This window comes from Entelurus aequoreus, linkage group LG01 (genome assembly GCF_033978785.1).
Source record: "Entelurus aequoreus isolate RoL-2023_Sb linkage group LG01, RoL_Eaeq_v1.1, whole genome shotgun sequence".
Taxonomy (NCBI): Eukaryota; Metazoa; Chordata; class Actinopteri; order Syngnathiformes; family Syngnathidae; genus Entelurus; species Entelurus aequoreus.
Genome location: NC_084731.1, coordinates 4,416,299 through 4,435,699, shown reverse-complemented (window position 1 = coordinate 4,435,699; position 19,401 = coordinate 4,416,299). Strand labels below are relative to the sequence as shown.

Here is a 19,401-nt window from a genome sequence, read left to right as displayed (position 1 = left end):
CCCTATCTGAATCGCTTCCACTCCCCACTAGTCCTTCACTTGCACTTTACTCATCCACAAATCTTTCATCCTCGCTCAAAGTAATGGGGAAATCATCGCTTTCTCGGTCCGAATCTCTCTCACTTCATGCGGCCATCATTGTAAACAATAGGGAACTTTGCGTACATGTTCAATTGACTACGTCACGCTACTTCCGGTAGGGGCAAGCCTTTTTTTTATCAGATACCAAAAGTTGCGATCTTTATCGTCGTTGTTCTATACTAAATCCTTTCAGCAAAAATATGGCAATATCGCGAAATGATCAAGTATGACACATAGAATAGATCTGCTATCCCCGTTTAAATAAAAAAATGTCATTTCAGTAGGCCTTTAATTTATTGAAGCAAACACATTGAAATACAACAACTTGATTTATTTGGAAACAGCTAAAATTATGTACAAAGCAAACTATAACCTCCTACTCAAGAATGTACAACAATTCTTCTCAACTAAAGAGAAGAAATATAACCTCCAAGCAAAATCAAATGTAAAACATTTGTATGCACATACAACACTTAAGACCTTTAGAATATCAGTACGTGGATTTAAATTATGAAATAGATTAAGCAAGGAAAGGAAAGCGAGTTCAAACTACAAACCCCGTTTCCATATGAGTTAGGAAATTGTGTTAGATGTAAATATAAACGGAATACAATGATTTGCAAATAATTTTCAACCCATATTCAGTTGAATATGCTACAAAGACAACATATTTGATGTTCAAACTGATAAACTTTTTTTTTTGTGCAAATAATCATTAACTTTAGAATTTCATGCCAGCAACATGTGACAAAGAAGTTGGGAAAGGTGTCAATAAAGACTGATAAAGTTGAGGAATGCTCATCAAACACTTATTTGGAACATCCCACAGGTGAACAGGCAAATTGGGAACAGGTGGGTGCCATGATTGGGTATAAAAGTAGATTCCATGAAATGCTCAGTCATTCACAAACAAGGATGGGGTGAGGGTCACCACTTTGTCAACAAATGCGTGCGCAAATTGTTGAACAGTTTAAGAAAAATCTTTCTCAACCAGCTATTGCAAGGAATTTAGGGATTTCACCATCTACGGTCCGTAATATCAATAAATGGTCCAGAGAATCTGGAGAAATCACTGCACGTAAGCAGCTAAGCCTGTGACCTTCGATCCCTCAGGCTGTACTGTATCAACAAGCGACATCAGTGTGTAAAGCAGTGGTCCCCAACCACCGGTCCGTGGACCGATTGGTACCGGGCCGCGCAAGAAATAAATTAAAATAAATAAATAAAATAAAATACTTTTTTTTTTTTTTTTTTAAATTAAATCAACATAAAAACACTATATATACATATTGTGTATGTGTATGTCAATATAGATCAATACAGTCTGCAGGTATACAGTCCGTAAGCACACATAATTGTATTTCTTTATGAAAAAAAAAAAAAAAAAAAAAATCCCCCCCCCGGTCCGTGGGACAAATTTTCAAGCGTTGACCGGTACCCAGCTACAAAAAGGTTGGGGACCACTGGTGTAAAGGATATCACCACATGGGCTCAGGAACACTTCAGAAACCCACTGTCAGTAACTACAGTTGGTCGCTACATCTGTAAGTGCAAGTTAAAACTCTCCTATGCAAGGCGAAAACCGTTTATCAACAACACCCAGAAACGCCGTCGGCTTCGCTGGGCCTGAGCTCATCTAAGATGGACTGATACAAAGTGGAAAAGTGTTCTGTGGTCTGACGAGTCCACATTTCAAATTGTTTTTGGAAACTGTGGATGTCGTGTCCTCCGGACCAAAGAGGAAAAGAACCATCCGGATTGTTATAGGCGCAAAGTTGAAAAGCCAGCATCTGTGATGGTATGGGGGTGTATTAGTGCCAAAGACATGGGTAACTTACACATCTGTGAAGGCGCCATTAATGCTGAAAGGTACATACAGGTTTTGGAGCAACATATGTTGCCATCCAAGCAACGTTACCATAGACGCCCCTGCTTATTTCAGCAAGACAATGCCAAGCCACGTGTTACATCAACGTGGCTTCATAGTAAAAGAGTGCGGGTACTAGACTGGCCCGCCTGTAGTCCAGACCTGTCTCCCATTGAAATGTGTGGCACATTATGAAGCCTAAAATACCACAACGGAGATCCCCGGACTGTTGAACAACTTAAGCTGTACATCAAGCAAGAATGGGAAAGAATTCCACCTGAGAAGCTTAAAAAATGTGTCTCTTCAATTCCCAAACGTTTACTGAGTGTTGTTAAAAGGAAAGGCCATGTAACACAGTGGTGAACATGCCCTTTCCCAACTACTTTGGCACGTGTTGCAGCCATGAAATTCTAAGTTAATTATTATTTGCAAAATAAAAATAAAGTTTATGAGTTTGAACATCAAATATCTTGTCCCTGTAGTGCTTTCAATTGAATATGGGTTGAAAAGGATTTGCAAATCATTGTATTCCGTTTATATTTACATTTATCACAATTTCCTAACTCATATGGAAACGGGGTTTGTACAAGTGTTCACAACTTACAAAGAAGAATAATGATGGGGGAGGGAGGTTTTTTGGTTTGGTGCACTAATTGTAAGTGTATCTTGTGTTTTTTATGTTGATTTAATAAAAAAAATAAAAAACGATACCGATAATAAAAAAATGATACCGATAATTTCCGATATTACATTTTAAAGCATTTATGGCGATATTATCGGACATCTCTACTTTCAACCTTATTGAAAATAAGATATTCTTCATATCAGTATGTTAATGACTGAATTAATTAATTACATATTACAAAACTGTTGTGTATACTAATTCACAGATGTTATTTTATTATAAAAAGGTCAGTAAATGATTATATATATTTGTAAACGCTCTGAAGTGGGAAAGGGGTAGGATTAAATAAGCTTTGCTTCTTCCTACTCCTTTTCGGACAAGATGTAAAGTGAAATGATATGAAACTGTGCGATGTATTATACTGTAAGTGTGTTCATGTTCGAAATAAATTAAAGAAAGAAAGAAAGAAAGAAAGAAAGAAACATCTTGAACCTTTAAAAAAAAAAAAAAGATCATTCATCTCCTTGGAACGAGGAGATGAAAGAGATTCGACCAAGATCATATGTCTAATATTTATGTATTTAATATTTGTTTACTTACTTATTGTATATTAATTTATGTACTAATTTTTTTATTCATTGTACTGTTAGAAACAGAGAACAAAGAAAAACTAGATAAAAGATAAAACTGCTATGATATGAAAAGAAGTAGGATTAAACAAGCTCTGCTTCTTCCTACTCTTTTTCGGAGGTGCTGCAATGAAACAACTGGAAATATATGTTGCTTAGATTGTCATGTTCGAAATAAACTGAAATCAACCAAATAAATGCTAGTATGAATATAATTATTCATGTTTTATTTTAAACCTGCAAGGTACAGTGAGTAGGCTGGCCTTTCCAATGCCAATTATAAACTACACTACAATGTGTTGGATCAATGTTACATTTCTGCAAATATTGTGGGGAGAATATGAAAAGATATATCAAAAAGAAGTGTAACAAACCTAAAATCTCACAACCCCCCTGCAGTACTACTAAAGATCCCCTAGAGGTTTTGCAGACCTCTTGTTGAAGACCTCTGATGTACAGCATTTATCTTGGAGAGTGGACTTCTACGGTATCTCTGGCAAGCTGCTCTTCTGTCAAACACACCATCAAAAGCTCCTACATATTTTCATGAATAAATGTTTGCCGCTAAAAAAAACAATTGTACGCTTGGTCATGTTTTTAGATTATTTATTTATTTAAATTCAACAAATATCATCCCCTTCTTCTTCTCATCACACTCATGTTCTTTGCTGCCATGGTTGGAAAAACAAAAGGTATACCTTGCTAGCTATTAAGCTAACAAGTGAAAAGCCGAAAGTATTGCTCGGGTTAACTGTGACATTTGCTACGCTAACTAGCAGTGGGGAGGCCCGTAACCCGAAATCTTGCTTGCAAACTATTCATTAATTTTCTACCGTGTGTCCCACTGAGGATTGCGGGGGGCTGGACTAAAGCAAAACAATTGAATTGAAACAGTATGAGGACAACGCAGGGTATAGGACAGATTGTATTCCAAAATCTGTGAAGCTTGTAAACCGAGGCACTTCTGTAATAAAAGTTTCAATAACGACATGCGCCCTCAGCCAATCAGATGTCTTCCTGCTCGGCTCGTTCTTTGGAGGAAACCCACCTGCTGACAATAACCTCCTGCAAGGACGAATGGAAACTTCACATTGACATTAGAGAAAGATTGCTTGTATCTATTAACTGCTCAGAATATAAATCTATTCTATAAATGGACTACCAACACTGTGCTACTTCATGTTGATTTGTGTTTACCTGAACCTTCAGTTTGCCCAGACACGCAGGTGAGTCTAGCTCGGCCTCTGATAGGTCAACTGGGTAGACGATGTAACACAACATGAGCTCCTGTGAGTGGGGAAAGTCTTTTACACACTACACAAATGATAAATATTTAAAAGGAAACTAGAAACACACGCTACTGGAGGAACTGTGAAGCTTGGTTGTTACCTTGGAGACGTTAGCAGTGATGCGGCCGAGAGCTGCCAGAGACCGCCATGAAAACGGCCGTAGTGCCGAGCCGCTGAAACTATCATTCACCTTTTCTACCACCACGGAATAACTGGAAGACAATTTTGGATCGGTTTTCTCATTTCGGCATTATGGCGTTGAGTGCCTTACCTGGCGTGGTAGAAAGGGGGGCCTTTTCTGTACAACACTGAAAAAACAAAATATATACAATAAAATAAATACATTGGAATATTACTGAAAACCACGTTTTCATTTTTTTTTTAACTGCCTTTTAAAAATGTTCACACAGACATATAGAGCAAAATGCAATGCATTGACACTACCCAGTTAGGTTGGACGATACAGAGAATTTTGGTATTGATTTTATACCAAATAAATACAGGGCTAGTATTGCCAATTTGATACCTATACTAATAATATTAATTTTTTACCTCTACAATTGAGAAATGGGAGGGAAAAGCTGGATGACACTAGGTTGGTTGAGCTCAATGTCAGCAACATGGTTTCGTTGAGTGGTTGCAATCAAAAAGTAAGTATTGCAATACTAATTGATTTGAGACAGCACACTTTCATTATTTACACACTCCGAAACTAAGTACACAGTGTATACAAAATACTTATTAAAGTGTACTAACGGAAGAATTCCATTTGAGAGACAGCATGGGAAACAAGGTGACAAAGGTGAGTTTCTTACAGAGATCAACGCCATACTTGGCGCCACTTCCTTCTTTGGGGACCCACCCCCTGCTGCGAAAGTGATGATAGGCTGCGTAGGAGCTGATAAAATCAGGTCGCAGCGACCGTAATTTCTTCCACAGCTGGATGATTGACAGGGGCTCCTGACAAAATCACGGAAGAGGACACGTTGATATCATACTAAGACATGTGTGTCCAATAGCACAGTTACCTTTTGCATGTGGACAGACAGACAGCCCAGGCTGTACACAAGGAAGAAAGCCTGAAGGCACACACACACACACACACACACAAACAAATCATCATGGTCATTGCAGTTTGGACTAGAAATACAGTTGTGCTCTAAGTTTACATAACCTGGGAGAATTTATGATTTCTTGGCCATTCTTCAGAGAATATGAATGATAACACCAAAACCTTTCTTCCACTCATGCTTAATGGTTGTGTGAAGCTATTTATTGGCAAACAACTGTGTTTACTATTTTCAAGTCAAAATGACAAAAGAAAGTACCCAAATGACCCGGATCAATAGTTTATATACCCCAGTGACTTTGATCTGATAACATGCACAAAAGTTTACACAAAAAGGTTTGAATTGCTAATCAAGGTTCCAATCCTCACCTGTGACCTGTTTGTTTGTTTGTAATTAATGTGTGTGTATAAAAGGTCAGTGAGTTTCTGGACTTCTGACAGACCATTGCATCTTTCATCCAGTGCTGCACAGATGTTTCTGTATTCTGAGTTGTGGGGAAGGCAAAATAATTGTCAAAGGATCTGCGAGAAAAGGTAATTGAACTGCATAAAACAGGACAGGGGTACAAAAAGTTATCCAAGGAATTGAGAATGCCAATCAGCAGTGTTCAAACGCTGATTAAGAAGTGGAAAATGAGGGATTCAGGTAGACCGGCAAAGATTTCAGCCACAACTGCCAGGAAAATTGTTCGAGATGCAAAGAAAAATCCACAAATAACTTCAGCTGAAATACAGGACTCTCTGAAAAATTGTGGTGTGGCTGTTTCAAGATGCATAATAAGGAGGCTCTTGAAGAAAAATGGGCTGCATGGTCGAGTCACCAGAAGAAAGCCGTCACTCCAAATTACTTTGTTCGAGAAGTTTTGAGGCTTGTCTCTGTGCTGTTTGGCGTAATGTATTGTGCATCTTGAAACAGCAAACAATTAATAATTACAAACAAACAGGTCACAGGTGAGGATTGGAACCTTGATTAGCCATTCAAACCTGTTTGTGTCAACTTTTGTGCATGTTATCAGATCAAAGTCAATGGGGTATGTAACCTTTTGATCAGGGTCATTTGGGTACTTTCTTTTGTCATTTTGATTTAAAAATAGTAAACACAGTTGTTTGCCAATAAATAGCTTCACACAACCATTAAGCATGAGTGGAAGAAAGGTTTTTGTGTTGTCATTCATATTCTCTGAAGAATGGCCACGAAATCATACATTTTCCCAGGGCATATAAACTTATGAGCATGACTGTACATGCACAAACTTAATAAACCCCTTACCTCCTCCAGGCTGAGTTGTAAATATTCTGTTAGACAGAAAGGATTACGTCGGACCTGCCTGGTCGCGGCATCGCCCTAAGACACACAACACCGCCATCAAGAATGAAAAAAGGTTTGTGTGTGCAAACAACGCATTCCTGTGACTCACATCAGCGTCAGAGACCACAAGGACAAAACCTGGACCTGGAACAAGTGATTCAGGATCTAAATCAGAGTCTTGGTCAGAGTCCAGATCAGGGCTACGTTCACAAAGCTGGTCAGGACTAAGACTGGAGTCTTGTGTGTCTTCCGACCTGAAATGCAAGACCAGAGTCAAGAGCATTCAGGACTGGTGGAAGTCAGGTGACCTGTGCCATGTACCAGCAGCTTGTTCCTGCCTCCAACGTGACTCCTGACATCAGCCGCAGCCTCTTGGCATTGGGGGGTGCTTGACTGTCTGCCCCTGACCCCTCGCCATTCTCTCTGCTTCCTGTTTCCCGCCTCACATCCTCAATCCCTACAGGCAGAGACAGCGGTTGCAGGATCTGACTGACAGCCTCTTTAATCAACCCCTGAGCCAAGAGTGCAGACTCCGCCCATCCGAGCAGCTGGTCATACCTGCAGGAAGATAATGCAAATTTTGGTTGAGATTCGATACCAAGTAAATATGGGGCAGTATCACAGACACCATTTATTGATGGGATCTTCGTCTCTTTTTAGAGAGCCGGATTTTTTGGCTCGGCTCACTAAAAGGAGTGGACTCTATGGGCTCACAAACCGCTCTTTTGTTTTTTTTGTTGCTTTAATCAAATTTATTACCGAAAATATTGTGAAATGATGAGCTAAATTAATTATGAATATAAATAACAAGCATGTTTCTGAATACTATATTGTATAAATGTGCCTTTATTAACTCTACATGCTGCTACAAATAGTTATAACATTGAAAAATAAACTTACCGTATTTTTCGGACTATAATTCGCAGTTTTTTTCATAGTTTGGCCGGGGGTGCGACTTATACTCAGGAGCGACTTATGTGTGAAATTATTAACACATTACCGTAAAATATCTAATAATATTATTTAGCTCATTCACGTAAGAGACTAGACGTATAAGATTTCATCGGATTTAGCGATTAGGAGTGACAGATTGTTTGGTAAACGTATAGCATGTTCTATATGTTATAGTTATTTGAATGACTCTTACCATAACATGTTACGTTAACATACCAGGCACGTTCTCAGTTGGTTATTTATGCGTCATATAATGCAGTGTTTCCCACACATTCATTTATTTGTGGCGGCCCGCCACGAAAGAAATACGTCCGCCACGACTCGGATTTTCTTAATTTTTATTTTCGGGATTTGAATGCATTTATCTTGAAAGGACTGCTGGAGAGAGACTGGGGAAGGGGGAGAGAGGGTGAGAGGGGGGATTGAATACTAATTTGATACTGTAGTAGTTATCTTTTGTGTATTCATAATGTAAAATGGATGGATGGATGGATGGACGTTTAAAACAAAACTGTTATTATTAATTAGTAAGTATACATTTTTTGAGCCTTGTTAGAGAAAATCATATCATTGTAGTAAATTATGCAAATTACTCGATGATGTCATGGTGACCACGCCCATAGCCACGCCCCCACCGCCACAGGTATCTTGGCAGTTTATGGGAAACACTGTAACATACACTTATTCAGCCTGTTGTTCACTATTCTTTATTTATTTTAAATTGCCTTTCAAATGTCTATTCTTGGTGTTGGGTTTTATCAAATACATTTCCATAAAAAATGCGACTTATACTCCAGTGCGACTTATATATGTTTTCTTCCTTCTTTATTATGGATTTTCGGCCGGTGCGACTTATACTCCGGAGCGACTTATACTCCGAAAAATACGGTAACTATTGAACTTCTCACATTTTTAAATTTGACTTTTTCTCCCCAACACATTTTACAGTGAAACAACCAACAAAACAAACAACACAACAAAATGTAAATAAAAAATGTGTAAGAAAAAAAAAAAATCAGCATCGAGACGACATTTCTTTGGATACCTAATCTTTTTTCTTTTTAGACAAAAGTACTCGTTCCGTATTGACTGTAATGGGACGCACTTTGTCCCGTATTTTTATTACCGTAAGAATACAAAACAGTCTGTAAAATATCAATGGATTCCAACAAATAGAGCTTTAACAACAGGTTGCCGCTGGCTAAGGTTAAACCCGTTGATTAGTTTTTCGGCATTTGTTTGTCCTGTCTTGTTTGCTCTCACGCTGCCTCAGTGTGACGGCAGCTAGCTAGAATGATCTGCCGAGCGTCTGGAAATCGGACTACAAATATGACATTTTACCGCAATTACATTTTTCTGTAAAAAAAAAGGAGCAAATTGGGAAATTCGGAGATCTTTTTTTTTTGCACTACATGTGGCTATCACATCTATGTGCTATCTTATTAGTATTGCTAGCTCACTTTTTCTAAGTGTCATTTAGCAACTCTGCTCTCGTTAAAATAATGTCTTGTCCCCAAAAACACTAGTTGTGTATCTAAATTGTTGAACATAGTGTGTCCAGCTTTATGATAGTCACACTACACTTTATTATATTGACTCTACATTTTATGATAGGAACACTAAACTTTATGATAGTCACACTACACTTCATGATAGTCACACTCCACTTCATGATAGTCACACTCCACATCATGATAGTCACACTACACCTCATGATAGTCACACTACACTTCATGATAGTCACACTACACTTCATGATAGTAATGCCACTTCATGAGAGTCACACCAAACTTTATGATAGCGACACTACAATGTATGATAGTCACACTACATTTTATAATAGCCAAACTACACTTTATGGTAGTCACACTACACATTATGATAGTCACACTACACATTATGATAGCCACACTACACTTCATGATAGCCACACTACACTTCATGACAGCCACACTACACTTCATGACAGCCACCCTACACTTTATGGAAGTGACACTACACTTCATGAGAGTCACACCACAATTTATGATAGTCACACTCCACTTTATGATAGTCAAAGTCAAAGTCAAAGTCAAAGTCAGCTTTATTGTCAAACAACTGTTTGTACAGGACATACAGGTGGACGAAATTACGTTCCTCTCACAACCACGGTGTCTATAAATATAAAGTGTAAAAGAAGAATAAAAAAAAGACAACAATTTAAACAGTCGCATGAGGGGGGGGAAAAATATACAGGGGAAGAAGATATTACCAGAATATCTATATTGCAACGTATGTATTCAAGTATTTAGATGGGAGTGCAAAGTGCAATGTAAACAGTGTAAACAGTTAAAACAGTTAGCAGCATTTTGAGTCCGGAGTAAAGTGGCTAAGTGATAGATGGTGTGTGTGTGTGTGTGGGTGAGTGGGGGGGGGGGGGGGGGTGTAGTGTCTCAGTTCACAGTTCAGATCAGATTGCAGGGCAGAGTGAGAAGGGGGGGGGGGGCCGGGAGAGAGTTCAGCTTCCTGACAGCCTGATGGATGAAGCTGTCTCTCAGCCTACAGCTTCGAGCTCGGAGGCTTCTCAGTCGTCTGCCGGATGGCAGCAGTCTGAAGAAGCCGTGTGAGGGGTGTGTGATGTCGCCTGCCACGCGGAGTGCTTTGCGTGACAGGCGTGTGTTGTAAATGTCCTGGAGGGAGGGGAGGGGGGCACCGACGATCTTCTCAGCTGCCCTAACTGTGCGCTGCAGCGTCCTGCGGCAGGACGCAGTGCAGCCTCCGTACCACACAGTTATGCAGCTGGTCAGGATGCTCTCAATGACGCCCCGGTAGAAGGAGTGCATGATGGAGGCTGAGGCTTTTGCTCTTCGCAGTTTGCGGAGGAAGTAGAGGCGCTGTTGAGCCCTCTTGGCCAGTGATGCAGTGTTGGTTTTCCAGGAGAGGTCATCTGTGATGTGCACACCCAGGTATTTGGTGCTGCTCACTCTCTCCACCACCGCACCGTTGATGGTCAGAGGAGGGTGCTGGGTGTGCGCTCTCCTGAAGTCCACAACAATCTCCCTTGTTTTCTCTACATTGAGAGAGAGATTGTTGTCACCGCACCATGTGGCCAGTTGGCTCACCTCGTCTCTGTAGCCGGTCTCATCGTTATTGTGGATGAGACCTACCACAGTTGTGTCGTCCGCAAACTTGACGAAGAGGTTGGTGCTGTGCTTCGGCGTGCAGTCGTGGGTCAGCAGGGTGAAGAGAAGGGGGCTCAGCACACATCCTTGAGGGGCCCCTGTGTTCATGATGATGGTGCTGGATGTGTACCTGCCGACCCGGACTGCCTGTGGTCTCCCAGTCAGGAAGTCCAGCAGCCAGTTGCACAGCGACGTGTTCAGCCCCAGCCGGTCCAGTTTGATAGTCACCTTCCACTTCATGATAGTCACACTCCACTTCATGATAGTCACACTCCACTTCATGATAGTAATGCCACTTCATGAGAGTCACACCAAACTTTATGATAGCGACACTACAATGTATGATAGTCACACTACATTTTATAATAGCCAAACTACACTTTATAGTAGTCACACTACACATTATGGTAGTCACACTAAACATTATGATAGTCACACTACACATTATGACAGCCACACTACACTTCATGACAGCCACACTACACTTTATGGAAGTGACACTACACTTCATGAGTCACACCACAATTTATGATAGTCACACTACACTTTATGATAGTCACACTACACTTTATGATAGTCACACTACACTTCATGACAGTCACACTATACTTTGTGATAGTGACACTACCGGGGTCTCCAACAATTAGCTGAGGATACAGTGATTTACCAAAGGGTCAAATATAGTATATAGTAGTTTTATAATTGTTACATTGTGACATTAGGCTTTTATTTAATGACAAATGATCAAAATATAGAGTAAAGACCATGGCCACAGGTGATTTAATTTAAATGTAGCCTGCCATATAAATAAAAGACATATCTCACCTCTCCTTCCTTTATGTCAAAGTAATTCCAATACCGATGAAAGATGAAGACCCCTTCTCTATCATAAAGCTGTTATGCAGGTGAGATGTCTGTCCAAAAAACATGTTTATTTTTATTCTGTTAGGTTAACCAGAAAATAATTATATTTAGGAAAAAAATATAATTGTATTTTGTTCATTTTGTTGTTTGCACAAAAACATTACAATATATATAATTACCCTTCAACGTATTTGTATAAATCCAAAACATGCACATCTACTTGAAATTCTGGTTGAAGTCAAATAGTATACAAATATGTGTGTGGAGATTGTCAGTCATCAGGTCATATAATCCAAAAAGGTTTAATCGATACAAATGGACTCTTCTGAAAAGAGTCCTGTTGCCTCCATTCGGCTAGTGCAGATAATAATAAACTCATTTCACACAAATAAAAAAAGGGTAAAAAATCAGGTCAATCAGCCCCACAAAGTGTCCCTTAATTTTTTTTCAGGCAGTTGGCAATCCTACTTGGTCATTAAGTAAAATGGTCAGATTTAGATGTTCCTGGACCAGCAGCAACATTCTAATAACCTGACTCTCGCCAGATCCTTGTAGTTCGCTGAGCTCCACACAAGGATCTGGGCTCGACGGCAATGCAAACTCCTTCAAGATAGCAAAAAATAATGAACCAATCAGGATCGCCGGGCGGGATTTAATAGATGTGACGTAGCGCCGAAGCGACTGCTTGATTCAAACAACAATGGCGGCATGCAGCGAGGAGTCGTGTGCTGACATTGATTCTGCTATTGCAACTGTTTTGCGACATCTATCGTCTAGTGACATTCCTGTGTTGTTTCAGTAAAAGTTCTCTAACTTTTCGCTCTGTCGTTATCCGATATGTCGGCTGTTCTGTTATGGATTTCCCAGCGTCACTCCCATCAGCGTCACGGGTTGATTTCGATGTGTTGAAGTAGCACGTCATTCAAAATAACGGACAAGTGGTTTATCCAATCACATACAATTATTTTTTTTATTTTTACAAGGCCCCGCCTTCTGAAATACATATCCTATTGAGAAGTCCCAGATCCTTGCGTGGAGCTCAGCAATCTGGCGTTCTAATGTCTAACCCAGCGATCGGCAAATCGCGGGTCTGGAGCCGCAGAATCTTTAGTGCCGCCCTAGTGACTCCCTGGAGCATTTTCAAAAATGTATGAAAATGGAAAAAGATGGGGGAAAAATATATTTTTTGTTTTAATATGGTTTCTGTAGGAGGACACACATTACATAAACCTCCCTAATTGTTAGAAATCCCACTGTTTAATATGTTTGTATTTATGCTTCACTGATGAGAGGATGTTTCTCTTGTTTTCTCCTATTAATTTTGGTGGTCCTTGAACTCACCGTAGTTGTGTGAACTGTGATGCAACAGTTTGTTTACATGTACAACTTTCTCTGACGCTGCCACAGAAAGACACTCCTTCTTTGTTTCATTTTGTCCACAAATGTTTTATGATGTGCATGTATGCACAAAGGTGAGCTTTGTTAATCAGGCATGTTTGATCAAGTGCATAACTGCAAGCTAATCGATGCTAACATGCTATTTAGGCTAGCCGTTATGTACATATTGCATCATTATGCCTCGTTTGTAGGTATATTTGAGATCATTTAATTTCCTTTAATTGTCTATCTGTTAGTGATGGGTCCGGCAACACCGATGCATCGGCGCATGCGTCGAGCTCATAGAGCAATACACTGTGTCGGTGCGCGTACCGCTTTTAGAAAGTCACGTGACCGATCATGAGCTGTTTTGGTCACGTGACCGATACGCGAACTGTGTCGCACTCCCGCCTCCTCTGTGCCCTTTGAGCGGGTCTTTTCTACAGCCGGAGAAATAATAACTAAGAAGAGACGACTGAAGTGTTGATAACAACCAAACCTAAATCCCCCCCCCCCCTCTATATCCCACACCCGGGATTGTAAATAATGTAAATATTTCAATGTATATACTCTGATGATTAACTTGTGTGATGACTGTATTATGATGATAGTATATATCTGTATCATGAATCAATTTAAGTGGACCCCGACTTAAACAAGTTGAAAAACTTATTCGGGTGTTACTATTTAGTGGGCAATTGTACGGAATATGTACTTCACTGTGCAATCTACTAATAAAAGTATTAATCAATCAATGAAAGAAATCGTCTAAAATTGAATACGTTGGAAAAACTGTTTTTTTAAATAAAAATGTGTAAAAAATTAATTAAAAATAATCCCAGTCCACAAGCATCCTGATTCACAACACGTTCTCTTAGATTTCCATGTTATGATACATGTTCACATTTTTTATTGACTGTATCTAAAAAAGATTAAAATATATTTTTATCTAAATGAAGATATGAAATAATCCTAAATGAAATACAATGACTTGGTTTGTATTATTATATATACTAGGTCATAAAATCAGTGTCAGTTGAGTCGGTCCATAGGTTGCCTGTATGGATTTTTAATTTCCAGCAGATGTCAGTATTTAGTGACACAGTATCGACACAGTATCAATACAGTTTTGCAATGTGTCGAAACGCTTCATGACGCCTCATCAACCCATCACTACTATCTGTATTGGCGACTTGTCAAGGGTGTACCCCGCCTTCCGCCCGAGTGCTGCTAGGATAGGCTCCAGCACCCCTGCTACCCCGAGAGGGATACGTGGTAGAAAAAGAATGGATGGATGGATGGATGTCCTCTGTGTATTTAATTTATATTTGCATGTCTCAAGACACATTATCTATATGTAATATTGGCTGCATTTTTGATAGTTTTTTGTGTTGCCATGTTGTTCCAGGCCACTGCATTTTTGACAGTTTTTTTGTGTTGCCATGTTGTTCCAGGCCACAGCAAACATTACACAGCTTGCAAAGATTGTAATAAATCCCTTAGAAGAAGACAGCCTTTCCTTTTAACTTGGACACACACATCCATACCTTTGACCACTAAGCCAGTAATTTCCAGGAGTTATCTCACCCGCTAAGAAACCTCCGTTTTACTAATGTTTTCCAATATTGTAATAACGTGTGTAATAAATATTACAATTCAACATTTCTATCAACGAAGATTTGCGCCAGCCTGCGACACAGTCATTTTGATAATAGGCTTATATAGCTAATATAGACATTTACATCATGTGTTGCCTTCATTATAAGACTTATTTATATAAGTGTTTAAAGGCCTACTGAAATGAATTTTTTTTATTTAAACGGGGATAGCAGATCTATTCTATGTGTCATACTTGATCATTTCGCGATATTGCCATATTTTTGCTGAAAGGATTTAGTATAGAACAACGACGATAAAGATTGCAACTTTTGGTATCTGATAAAAAAAAGGCTTGCCCCTACCGGAAGTAGCGTGACGTAGTCAGTTGAACATATACGCAAAGTTCCCTATTGTTTACAATGATGGCCGCATGAAGTGAGAGAGATTCGGACCGAGAAAGCGACAATTTCCCCATTAATTTGAGCGAGGATGAAAGATTTGTGGATGAGTAAAGTGCAAGTGAAGGACTAGTGGGGAGTTGAAGCTATTCAGATAGGGAAGATGCTGTGAGAGCCGGGGGTGACCTGATATTCAGCTGGGAATGACTACAACAGTAAATAAACACAAGACATATATATACTCTATTAGCCACAACACAACCAGGCTTATATTTAATATGCTACAAATTAATCCTGCATAAAAACAACTGCGTGTTTGTTACGCTAGCTCCTAGCTCCTCTGCTAGCTCCTAGCTCCATAGAACACGCCAATACAATTCAAACACCTGATCAACACACACAATCACTCAGCCCAAAAGACCGTTCACCTAACCCAAGGTTCATAAAGCTTATATATTTTTAAAAAGTTACGTACGTGACGCGCACATACGGTCAAGCTATCAAATGTTTAGCAGCCAAGGCTGCATACTCACGGTACCTGATATTCAGCTGGGAATGACTACAACAGTAAATAAACACAAGACATATATATACTCTATTAGCCACAAACACAACCAGGCTTATATTTAATATGCCACAAATTAATCCTGCATAAAAACACCTGCGTGTTTGTTACGCTAGCTCCTAGCTCCTCTGCTAGCTCCTAGCTCCATAGAACACGCCAATACAATTCAAACACCTGATCAACACACACAATCACTCAGCCCAAAAGACCGTTCACCTAACCCAAGGTTCATAAAGCTTATATATTTTTAAAAAGTTACGTACGTGACGCGCACATACGGTCAAGCTATCAAATGTTTAGCAGCCAAGGCTGCATACTCACGGTACCTGATATTCAGCTGGGAATGACTACAACAGTAAATAAACACAAGACATATATATACTCTATTAGCCACAACACAACCAGGCTTATATTTAATATGCCACAAATTAATCCTGCATAAAAACACCTGCGTGTTTGTTATGCTAGCTCCTATGCTAGCTCCTAGCTCCATAGAACACACCAATACAATTCAAACACCTGATGAACACACACAATCACTCAGCCCAAAAGACCGTTCACCTAACCCAAGGTTCATAAAGCTTATATATTTTAAAAAAGTTACGTACATACGCAAAAAAAAGTTGCGCACATACGGTCAAGCGATCAAATGTTTAGAAGCCAAAGCTGCATACTCACAGTAGCACGTCTGCGTCTTTGTCATCCAAATCAAAGTAATCCTGGTAAGAGTTGTTGTCCCAGTTCTCTACAGGCGTCTGTGTATCGAAGTCAAAAGTCCTCCTGGTTAGAGTCTCTGTTATCCGAGTTCTTCCATCTTGACTGCATCTTTCGGGAATGTAAACAAAGAAGCGCCGGCTGTGTACTGTTGTTGCTGACTACGTTCGAAAAATACGTCCATTTCGCACCGACAACTTTCTTCTTTGCTTGCTCAGCTTCCTTCTCCATAATGCAATGAACATGATTGCAACAGATTCACGAACACAGATGTCCAGAATACTGTGGAATTATGAAATGAAAACAGAGCTTTTTCGTATTGGCTTCAACGTGGTTCGCCGGGCTACGTCACGCGCATACGTCATCCTCAGAGGCGTTTCGAACCGGAAGTTTAGCAGCAAATTTAAAATGTCACTTTATAAGTTAACCCGGCCGTATTGGCATGTGTTATAATGTTAAGATTTCATCATTGATATATAAACTATCAGACTGCGTGGTCGGTAGTAGTGGGTTTCAGTAGGCCTTTAAGGTGTTTAATTTTTTGCATCTCCAGACAGATTAGTTTTTTGTATTTTTGGTCCAATATGGCTTTCTCAACATTTTGAGTTGCCGACCCTTGGTCGAATCAGTCATCACAGTGCGGTTTACTGTGATTTTTGACAGACATGTAGTGACGTGAATTTAATTTACCATGAATTGATTAACGTGGACCCCGACTTAAACAAGTTGAAAAACTTATTTGGGTGTTACCATTTAGTGGTCAATTGTACGGAATATGTACTGTACTGTGCAATCTACTAATAAAAGTTTCAATCAATCAATCAATCAATCAAAACGTCACTGACCTGGACTGTGTGAGGACAGGAAGTAGCAAACCTTCATGTTCTACAAAAGAACCAAAAAAACAGTTGACCCCAGTGCTTGTAGTCAATATATGTACATCATATGGACTATGCTGTGCAAACTTACTGTCCCACTGGTCTGAAACACTGTGGTCCGGTCTGGCTCTTGAGAGGACACCTTTACCAAAGTACCCCTGAAAAAACACAACTTGTGTCATTTGCGTGGGTTACATGATTGAGATTAAACAAGAAAGTCAATTGCATAATGAATAATTAAGACGTAAAAGATAAAGACCTGTTTGTAAATCTTGTGGATGTGGTCTGGTACGCAAACCAGAACGTGTTGGTTGACGAGCTCCGCCCGGAAAGAGCTCCTCTCCTCCGGGCTGCGGCTCACAGGGAACGGAGCTTCGTACTCCTCATAAACCCGGCAGCGTCGCCGGGGAGCACGAAATTCCGCCTGCATGCTCCCGAATATGCCCAGACCAAACGGTGAGCTGCATTAACTTTTCCAATAAACTCCTTCATTGTTGTTTAGCTTTAGCATGTTTAGCCTGCTATCTTACAAGCAGCGTGAAAGTGAGTGTTACCAAATTAGTGTCCGGCTGGAAATCAGCATTGCCAGATGTGATATTACACATTTTTGTAACAGAAGTTAAAAATGATCGTATTTTAAGTAAAACTGGTTGCACATATTTATATTTTCTGAAGTAAACATTACCACGGATCAGATAATATATTGCTATTATTGCAGTTTCACAAGTTTAAATCAACTAAGAACCGTTAGAAAAAAAACTGCCACAGCGTCCCCAGCTGGCACGGAGGGCAACACACACCATCCAGTGTCGTGCAGGATGTATCCTGTTTGTGTTTGCCAATATCCATCCATCCATTTTCTACCGCTTGTCCCTTTCGGGGTCGCGGGGGGTGCTGGAGCCTATTACCAATATAGTTTTTTTCCATTTGCTTACACACAATTTTACTAACTGTGTGTCTTTTTTCAAATGATATACAGTACACACTTTTCCAAACACCACATTCAATTTTCCTAATTCCTAGATTATTTGCAAAATGACACACTTCGGTCAAAACATATGCCCATTCATCAAAATAAAGCAAGCATTTGTAAAAATGCAGTTTTATTTTCATCTCACTCACGCATACTTCACATGATAAGACACTATTGGAGTGAGTTACCCAGAACAGTGATAAATCCAAAAACATTTGTAAAAAAAACAAATATTTTATTATAAGAAATAAAATTTTTGGGACATTTGGCCCGACCTTTTTAGCATATTTGATGAATGATTACTGTAACTTGACAAAATATATTGGCAAATCCATACCAATCGTCATTGTTTACTTTGAAGTGGGCCTATACGTAAGGACCTAAAGAGAAAGTAAAATAATCCTGTAATCTTTTCAAGAACTGCTCAACAATGATGCTGCAAACTGAAAATATTTATTTTGACCACACAGATAAAGTAACATATCACAGTAGTCAACAATGACATGCAGTACAAATTAAAATCTGAGACAAATAAAAAGGTTTGAAAAAAAATCTGGAGATAAATAAAAAAAACCAGCATAGAGTATAGGCTACATGTGCAGACTTAGGCAACAGCAACTCTATGAAAGAACGTATCTCAAAAGCCTCAATTACTGATTCTAATCATCACCTGCCCGTCTAGCTGGATCAGGCCATAGTATCTCATCCACATCACAGGTGCAAGATGAGAAAGTGTGTGTAAAGCATTGTGTGTAATAGTTCGCAAAAACTGTGAAGTAGAGTCTATGCCTAATATTACGCAAATCTGCACAGTGGTTTTGCTAACTGTGTGTACACTTTGTTAACTGTGTGAAAATTAAACATTTAGCAATGGGAAAAAACTGTAATAGTTGACTCACATTATGAGGGTTTTTAAATTATTTATCCAACAGAGTGATAAATTATTCACAAATTCTATCAGATCGATACGAGCATGATTAGACACATATTTTGTCCAGTTCTCTTGTATGAACTTTGTTTCAAACATGAGTTTTTTCTTGTTGTGTTAT

At 39.4% G+C, this 19,401-nt stretch overlaps 1 protein-coding gene across 1 annotated transcript; it reads right to left on the bottom strand.

Moving 5' to 3' along the window:
- Positions 1 to 3,797: 3,797 nt before the first annotated feature.
- On the bottom strand, positions 3,798 to 18,124 carry LOC133653759 (tRNA-splicing endonuclease subunit Sen2-like). The gene is made up of 12 exons (XM_062053459.1): positions 17,639 to 18,124; positions 17,471 to 17,537; positions 17,347 to 17,386; positions 7,191 to 7,427; positions 6,979 to 7,123; positions 6,831 to 6,905; positions 5,520 to 5,570; positions 5,307 to 5,451; positions 4,763 to 4,799; positions 4,592 to 4,703; positions 4,400 to 4,489; positions 3,798 to 4,267 (listed from the first exon to the last, which is right to left on the bottom strand). Exons 1-12 carry the CDS (start codon positions 17,807 to 17,809, stop codon positions 4,208 to 4,210), a joined length of 1,230 nt encoding a protein of 409 aa, XP_061909443.1. The 5' UTR covers positions 17,810 to 18,124; the 3' UTR covers positions 3,798 to 4,207.
- Between the last annotated feature and the right edge of the window lie 1,277 nt (positions 18,125 to 19,401).

Bases quoted from the DNA above. Each gene is read 5' to 3' on its own strand.
- LOC133653759 (XM_062053459.1), bottom strand. From the start codon at position 17,809: ATGCAGGCGGAATTTCGTGCTCCCCGGCGACGCTGCCGGGTTTATGAG. The intron at 17,387-17,470 runs GTAAGTTTGCAC...GTTCTTTTGTAG, and splicing joins TGTTTCAGACCAGTGGGACA to AACATGAAGGTTTGCTACTT. The intron at 7,124-7,190 runs GTACATGGCACA...CTTGCATTTCAG, and splicing joins GAGGCAGGAACAAGCTGCTG to GTCGGAAGACACACAAGACT.